The sequence below is a fragment of the Cupressus sempervirens genome, chromosome 4 (assembly GCF_028749045.1).
Source record: "Cupressus sempervirens isolate cs-2001-9-10 chromosome 4, ASM2874904v1, whole genome shotgun sequence".
Lineage (NCBI taxonomy): Eukaryota > Viridiplantae > Streptophyta > Pinopsida > Cupressales > Cupressaceae > Cupressus > Cupressus sempervirens.
In genome coordinates this window covers 364,416,204-364,424,705 of record NC_143121.1, presented here as the reverse complement: position 1 = coordinate 364,424,705, position 8,502 = coordinate 364,416,204, and the positions used below count along the sequence as shown (strand labels likewise).

The following is an 8,502-nucleotide window of genomic DNA, read 5'->3' as shown; positions in this document are numbered from 1 at the left end:
GAGCATACTAGCATATTTTTAGTAAGAGACATCAAATCATAAATTTCATCGTCAATCTCCTTGGTTTTACATGCATCTTATTTATCACTTTTTCATAAGGGTCTCCCTTACCTATAGCTCTTCAACCCTTTCCTTTAAATATCACCCTAGTAGAAAGGGTTTTTGTATTAGGACTGAATCCTACCCCATCTACCTTTTCTAAAGTTTCAAATTTAGATACAAAGGTAGAATCCTTCTAGTTTTTGACTAGGTCTAATAGGAACAATTATTTTAGGGTTGAGTCTGGAAAAATCAATCACTATTCTTTACCATTTCCCTGGCTTCTTCTTTAGTACAAGATATTTCATCAAGATGCAACTCATCAATAATTTTTTGGTATAATAGTTGCATGGTTTGTCTCATCAACACCTTCTAGCCTCTTCACTTTCCTTTCATCCAAGTCTTTCATTTGGTATTTGATCTATCAATATTTGAATTGTTGAGACTTTGTGAAATCATCTTTCTCAATGAATCTCAAAAAGATCATCTCCCTTTCATCATTAGTGTCAACTAGCTTGTCTCCTTCCATTTTTGAAGCATGAAAATCATGAACATTTTTGTAATAAACTAGTGGTTGAGATGCTCCTATGTCTCTAAACTTTACTTTAAGCTACTTAATATGTGAGAAACCTCCTTTCACTCACTAGATTCTCCATAAGCAACCAATGGGGCATCAAATTGTATAGGAATATATTCCTAAAGCACAAGAGTAGAAGAGTCTAAGTCAAATTCATTTGATATTAAATTTCTCCTCTTCTTCAATGGTGGTGGTTTAGGTTATTCAATTTCATCTGCTTTCTTTGTTTGACATGAGCCTAGTAGAATTTATCAAAATATACAATGCATTTATCAATTTTGATTAGTTCCAACTCCTCTTCATTGTGGAAGTGAGGTAGTTTACTTAATCTTGCATTATCTATTTTAAACAATACTCCCCACTTCGTTATCTTTCGAATAATCACTAAAACATCCTTAATTTTTCTCATGATATCTTCACCTATATTGAGTTGGTGTATATATTTTGTAACAAAATATTTAATATGACATTCAAGATCATATATTCTTTCTATATTGTGCTTTGAAACCTAAATTTGTTGATAGTGTACTATTGAACTTCTTTTAGCATGGAGTAACCAACCATAAAACCATCAAATTTGAAACAATGTGGTACATTGGTATTCTTCTTCCTAGGAAATATGAATTCTATCTCAACCCACAATAATTTCCAAATGAACCCCAGGAAACCTACCCTCTTTAATACAAAGTATGGAATTTTGTGGGGTGGTTTATTACAACCGTATAGTCTAATCAATGTGTAATTGGCCCCACAGACCCAATAACCAAAGTTGTGTTCATATTTCTTATGTGGAAGGAATTCCTTAGGTCTCAAAATTATTTTAGTCTAATTAGGGACACTTGTTACTTATCCTCCTTAGTAACTCATGATCCATCTGACAAAAATATCTCTAAACACACTATATTCACAATCCATGCTATGCATATCCCATTCCTTGCACCACCACTGAACATGGAATTTCCTTCTTTCCTTAGTACACGTAACTAAATTTATGTAATCTATCATGTGTCCAACATTTTGAAATAAAATAAGGTTGTAAAGAAATGAATAGTTTTTTAATGTCTTTAAAGCTTTCTAGTGTGCCAATTGCATGTGTAGTGACCTTCCAATTTCATTAGAAAAACTAAATTCCAAATAAGTATGATGGCTTTAAATCTTCATGCACATGTACATGTAATCAAGTTGAATCTTAGGCTTAGCATACTTCCCAAATATTTATATCCATACATAATAAGTATTCTGAAAGAAATCCATGAATGTGGTGACCAGATGAGAACCCATATGATCAACTTGTATTAATATGTGATTCTAATCTCTAGCCATAAAATGGAGAATCACTTTCTATACAACTTCTTTTACGAGCCTGTCATAGCCCACCTTGAATTATGCCTTGACAATATTTATGAGAGCTTATGTGCTTAATTCAAAGAACTCTTAAATATAGGGTTTGGTGATAACTAACAAGGGCATTCCATATGTAGGAACCAAAACATTTGCTAGGCCCAACTTCTATGAATTATTCCTATGTTCCTTTTCATCTTTATTCGTATAGAAGTACTATAAGATTGATTTACCAAAGATAGGAATAATAGAGTCTCTACAACCTCTTAGGTCATTAGTAAAACCCTTTTTTGTTCTAGTAGTCAAAGAGCTAGGAAATATGTCCATAAGCATTCTTTGAGATATCTTTTTTACATTTTCCTCCTTTTCTTTCTTACAATTTTTTTTTTGACACTAACTTCTTTCTTGATAGACATTTTTAATTTAAGAAAATAAATTATAATTTGGGGAAGAATAACTTTACTTAGTGCTTTGTAAAATCCCCCCCTCCCAATCCTTGTTGTTTGGTCTCCTTGCTTTTCACCAACTCTAAACACCACTTTGCAAAAGAATGAATTTTACTATGTAATATCAAACAATAATTATTATCATTTAATTTATAATAAATAATTTAGACATTTCACATACATGTCAAGTTTATAGTGATTATTAGTCTATCATTTAAAGTATTCACTCTCTTAACTGCTTACACTTTTAGATATTTGAGGTGATTTATTTATCTAATTTTATTATGCATAGGAAATACTTGATTTCTCAACCTCATAAGTCACCTTCGCTACTACTCCTAAAAGATTGATAAATAATAATTTTACATCCTTCATGATAACTGTCTATGATTTGGCAAAAAATGCAATCTTATGGTGCCTTTCTTTCCTCTCTTTACGATATATAATTTTTTTACTATTTCACCAATAACTATTTTCTCTACCATGATATAGTGAAAAAGAATTATCTTATCATTTTTAGAAGGAAAAATGATAGATTTTTGTAAGAAAATTTGAGAGTCCACCATGGTCTATTTGAGTTTTACTTTTGCCTATATGTGATTATCACAATTTCTTTCCCCCTTTTTTTTTAGTTTTCATCACTAGGATTTTTTCATTTTTTCTATGATCCAATTTATAGAAACTTACCATTTTAGAATTCAAGTTGTATAGAAAATTTGTTTTATTTTCTACTTTGTTTTCTCTATTCCTTTATGTTATTGTAGGATCTATTATCAATACTTTCATTTTAAACTTATATTGATTTGGCTCTTCCACAAAGGTTCTTTGAAAGGGGAAGGGACAAATACAAAGCAAGGCTCTACAACTAAATATTTCTCTTGCCAAGATCAACTAGTTTGACTTTTCACGAATTTTGTGGTGTTCTACTAGCTTTATTTTTGTTTATAATTTATACTCTTGTTTTTATCACACTTCTTGGAGAAAATTATCCTTCTGATGACAAAGGATTGAATCCCATTTATAATTATTGACCTTATTGCATTTCAATTTTGATTGGTTTTTTTTCTTTTGTCTCCTTGCCAATATGCTCTATATAGTAAATTTTTAGTCATATTATCATCCATATTGTAGATTAAATCATAAATGTTTCTAAGTGGCCAGAAGGCATTGGAGTGATTCTTAAGTTGTTGGGATTCTTTCCATTAAGTGGAAGTGCGTTGAAGTGGAGGTTCAAGGATTTCTCAATTGTAAGCAATCACTGTGATGCTTGTACCAACACTTTAATTGATTTACATTGAACCTTTAAAAATAACTACAATATTTCAAGAATTGGGTTTTAGAACTATTAATATCAAATAACCCTTTGGATAATCTATTTGCCAATGCAACCATGTGTATGTTTCCAATTTGATGATTTTTTTCACCAAGAAATCATAAACAATAACTTGAAAGATGTATGAATCTTTAAATATGACTTGATACTTTCCTAGCATGTTAATGGTTTTATGTTAATGTTATGATCTTAGTTGACAAAAATTCAAGAGTACTTTCCAAAATGAAGGTTTTAACATTTCAATGGATTCAGAAAGTGAACTATTTAAGCTTTCAAAATTAGTTTTTTTCCTTGAACCATTGTTGTAGCTTATCACTACATCATAAATTTTACTTCCAAGTTCTCAAACCTCCAAAGCCATTCATGTTTTTATAAACCTAGGTCACTTTCTATTAGTAAGTATCAACGTGTGAGCCAAAATATTCAAGATTTTACAATCTATAATTATTTATTCAATCAATGTTGTGACCTATCATTGTGTTGTAATCTTTGGTATGAAACATACAATTTTCTTAGATTTACTTTCATAGATTTAGTTTTCTTAAGCATTTTAAGTGCCAAGTAATGCCAATTAAGGACTTTAAGATTGCCTAGTTCATAAAGTTTTCTTAAATTGAAGTTCCTTCACATCATTCCCTCTCGATTTATGATGCAAAGCATTTTAATTTTTTTTTACCTACATAAAAAACTTAAAGCATTGAAGTCCATGAAACATTATCAACATCAAGGTGGTGTCCTCTCATTATACTTCTTTTATTTTTTCTTTTATTGCCATTTTTGTTTTCTTAAATGAACTCAACAAACATTCAAGATTTTACATTTTTAGGGAGATTTAAAATTTTTATTACATTTCTATAGGCTATAATACTTTGATTTTTTAAACTTTTTAAGGCCATCTTCAATGTTCTTTGTGTTTTCTAAAGATCATTGTGTTTTATTGACATCCATAAATAATTATAGTTGATATTCATCTTAAAGTATTTTGATTTTTCTATGAATTATTTAGTCTTTTGGTAAGTGATAAGCAATGTCTATAAAACCCTACAAGCCTCTGTACCACATAAGACTTTCATGGATAAATATTGTCTCCTATCAACACATCAAAATGTGTGATCTAGAATGTTTGTTCTATGAATTTATTTATATCTGTCTTTTATTTTCTTATCTAGTTTCCTTAAATTCAAAAGTGTTTTGGATAATTTATGATGTTTCAAAACCTGTTGTAAAATTGAATTACCAAATCTAGTTTGAAAAATCAATTTAAAAAAAGCGAATTGTAGAATTTGTTTAGTTTGTTAAATATTTTCCATAAATGTCATTTTTTATATGTTATTAGGTTTTAAAGATTTTGTAGAATTTTTTATTGGGATTCCATGGTTATCTCTTAACTTTTAGTCAAAGGATGATTTCAATTGTATTCTTTTCTTAGGAATTTACGAGATTTGTGAACTTTTGGTCATGGTTCTACACTACATAAGACTCTTTTGTATGAAGGCTAGATTTCATAACCATGTTAAAAGGATTTGGATTGTCTTAATTTATTTATAGTGATTTTTTATTTTCAAAATAATTTTCTTTAGATTCAAATCATTTAAGGTTTTGACGGTGTTTTAAAGTGGGCATCCTAGATTGCCACTATTTGAATTTTTGCTTTAAAACATTTAAGTTCTTTCAACTTATCATAAGTCTATAAGTTGTGGTGTGACTGTTAATTTTATTAATATTTAATAGGGTTAATTGATTTTATATGGTTGTTCTAATACTTCAATAATATTGGTGGAAGCTAATATCTCTGACAAGACAAAAGCATCCCTACATCCTCCTTGCTTACCAAAGATTACAATATTTTAATCTATGTAACCCCATTTATATCTGTTATGGACTTTATAGAAACTAAATTTAAGTTAGATATATTGAATCTATTTAGGTGTCAAGAGCTCTAATAATCAACTTGGGTGGTAGAGGCATCCTTTAAATATGTATTGTTTAATTAGGATACATACTTTATGAGATTCATTGATAAAAATAAAATATAATTTGATAAATAAAGTTATACATCATGATTAGATAGATGTTGCTTATAAATCATTGTTCTAAATAGACTGATTACTTTATCTTACCTATTGATCTTAGAAAATATTTTTTTAAATCTATTTTCTTGCTAAAATTTTAGATTTGGTAGCCTTACATTACATTTTGTAAGCATGGAACCTTTCACACAACAAGCCAATAAGTCACAACCTTGTACAAGATTCTGAAACTAGAAACCATATAAATTACAGTGATTCACATAGGGTAACAAATGTTTTGTATGACATTAATTGACATCAACTGAGTAGATCTACTATATTAATGGCTTATGTATTTGCATTAACTATTTTATTCAAATTAAATAAGCTAGTTCTTCATAGTGGAATATATTTTTACAAATTTGCACCCCAAAAATGAGACAATGATCATTGCTCAAAAAACAATTGCACAAATGTCATGAAAAATAGGTGGTATGTTACAAATCAACAATCCTATCAGCTACATGCTGCATGCACACAAGCATGCGACTACTAGTTTATGATGTGTGTTAGGAGCTCAATCAAATACCAATTCCATTATTTAAAATAATTTAAAAAGTAAAAGATTAAATAAATTATTTATAGTAAAGAAAATAATCTAATAACTGATTAAGTCATAGTTTCCATTAAGACATGTAGTTTGAGCATTAGTCATTTGAACTTTACAATAGAATAATCGATGATGGATAGAAGATACAATGAGATGAATTTCAGGTGGAAACGACAAAATTGTTGTAAAACTGTAAATATAAAATACATAAAAATAATACTATAAAATTGTATCACACCTTTATAACAGAAATAACCAACAGACCACATTCTTACAAAAACCCTACTTTCAATATACCATTACCTAAAGTTCCTTATCCATCTACCACTTTTGTCATATCTAAAAACTATTATCAACTCAATATACAAATAGAAGAATGAAATAACTAGAATAAGATATAAAGACCATTTAATCATTTATAATTCAAAATTAACTCTATAGTAATAATAATTGATACGCTCTCTAATAACAAAAATATTGAATGCAAGAGATAAAACTGTCATGAGTACAAGAATTGGATATAATATGGACAAATAAAACTATAAAGCTGTGTTACATTTTAATAAAAGAAATGAAACGACTATCAAACTTACATTCACATTAAAATCCAATTTGAATACACCATTGCTTTCCTGATTTATCTCCCACTTTGATCTTCATGATCATTTGCAGAGATTATTGCTAGAGTCCAGATACAAATAGAATGAAATGCATAGTGAGAGAGAGAATCCAATCTAAATCACAATAACAACACTGACAACTACATAATACCTTATAAAACTTTCTGGTTTAGTAAGTTCACCACACATTAACCCCTAAACAAGACTAGCACACAATCACCAACTGGTTTCGACTATCCCAATGTTTACTCTCAGGTCAATTACAAATACCATTGTAAACCATCAATAGAAAACAAAAGCAATTACTAGGGCAACTCCAGATGCAACCATGCAGACATAAGACCTCCCCTCTCCAACCATATGACTTCCTCCAATCAAAGGATTTGCACCCACCAAAGGCTGGCTGAACACCGGCTGCCCATTTGGCAGGTTGGCCTGCAGAGGAGAGGAAAAAGCAGGCTGAATGAAAGGAAGCGACCCGGGGCTCAAAGCAGTTCCACAGTTCTGATTAACCAAAGGATCATCATTTGCCGACCAAGAGCTCTGCCCATTGTTATCCACCATTCTCAACTCTCCACTCTCGAGCAAAACAAGAGAGTTATAATTATCAGCTCCATTGTTCCACACTTCATTGTTACCATCATTTATCACCAACCCATCGTCTGTTAAGAGAAGAATACATGGGCTCGTTGTGGTGACACCTTGGCATGGAGATTCCCAAATGCTTTGTTGGGCAGCCGTATTTATAACATCAACATAGCAGTAGTCCAAGCCAAGCCCTCCTGTGCCTGGATTTGTCTGCTTTCTCACAAGCATTGCAGTGAATGTGCCCGATTGGGATGTTAGAAATGGCTGCGTTGTTGTCAATCCATTGCCTGTGGCTCCCACTGGTATTACTGGCATGGAATTCCCATTTGGGGTGTTCAGAGCTGCTAATACCTGCTGTGTCTGGGTTCTCACAATGCTTCCAACACCACCTTGAGATGACACACTGTTGAGAAAAGCTGATAAGACCAAGAGACTCAAGGCCATTGATTGTAGAACCCACATAGCCTTTGCCATTTTAGCAAAAGAAAAGAATATTGTAGTAAGGAATATTGCTTGATGCTTGGAAGATATTCAAATGCTTGGATGATAATCACATATCCAGTTGGCTATTTATATGTTGATGTGCATGAGAGTGGGTGGAGGGTTGTATTTAATTCAACGTAAGTTCAGTAAGTGGGCTCTGCCTAGCATGAATTGCTTTATAATATGATGAATGTTTACCTGGCTTTTGTTGGTCCACACGATTGAAAAGCTCTGAACTAATACATTGAAGTTTAGATTATTATACTTAGTTTTAAGGCTGGTGTTTTAGGTGAAAGAAATGTGGGGATTGATTATGGTGTAATCCAAGATCAGGGATATATATAAATGACGAAGGCAGTCAATGAGAAGTGAATCACACATATTAGGTTGGCTAAACCATTATCTTTTTGGTATTGGGTTTTGTCATTCCCAACTAGTCTCTCGTCCTTTCGGTGG

General features: G+C 31.1%; 1 protein-coding gene across 1 annotated transcript; it reads right to left on the bottom strand.

The window, feature by feature from the left end:
• Positions 1-7,257: 7,257 nt before the first annotated feature.
• Positions 7,258-8,037, bottom strand: LOC149561569 (uncharacterized). Its single transcript, XM_089827868.1, has one exon. It carries the CDS (start codon positions 8,035-8,037, stop codon positions 7,258-7,260), a length of 780 nt encoding a protein of 259 aa, XP_089683994.1.
• Between the last annotated feature and the right edge of the window lie 465 nt (positions 8,038-8,502).

What these genes read in the sequence shown, in the direction of transcription:
- LOC149561569 (XM_089827868.1), bottom strand. Translation starts at nt 8,037, where the DNA reads ATGGCAAAGGCTATGTGGGTTCTACAATCAATGGCCTTGAGTCTCTTG.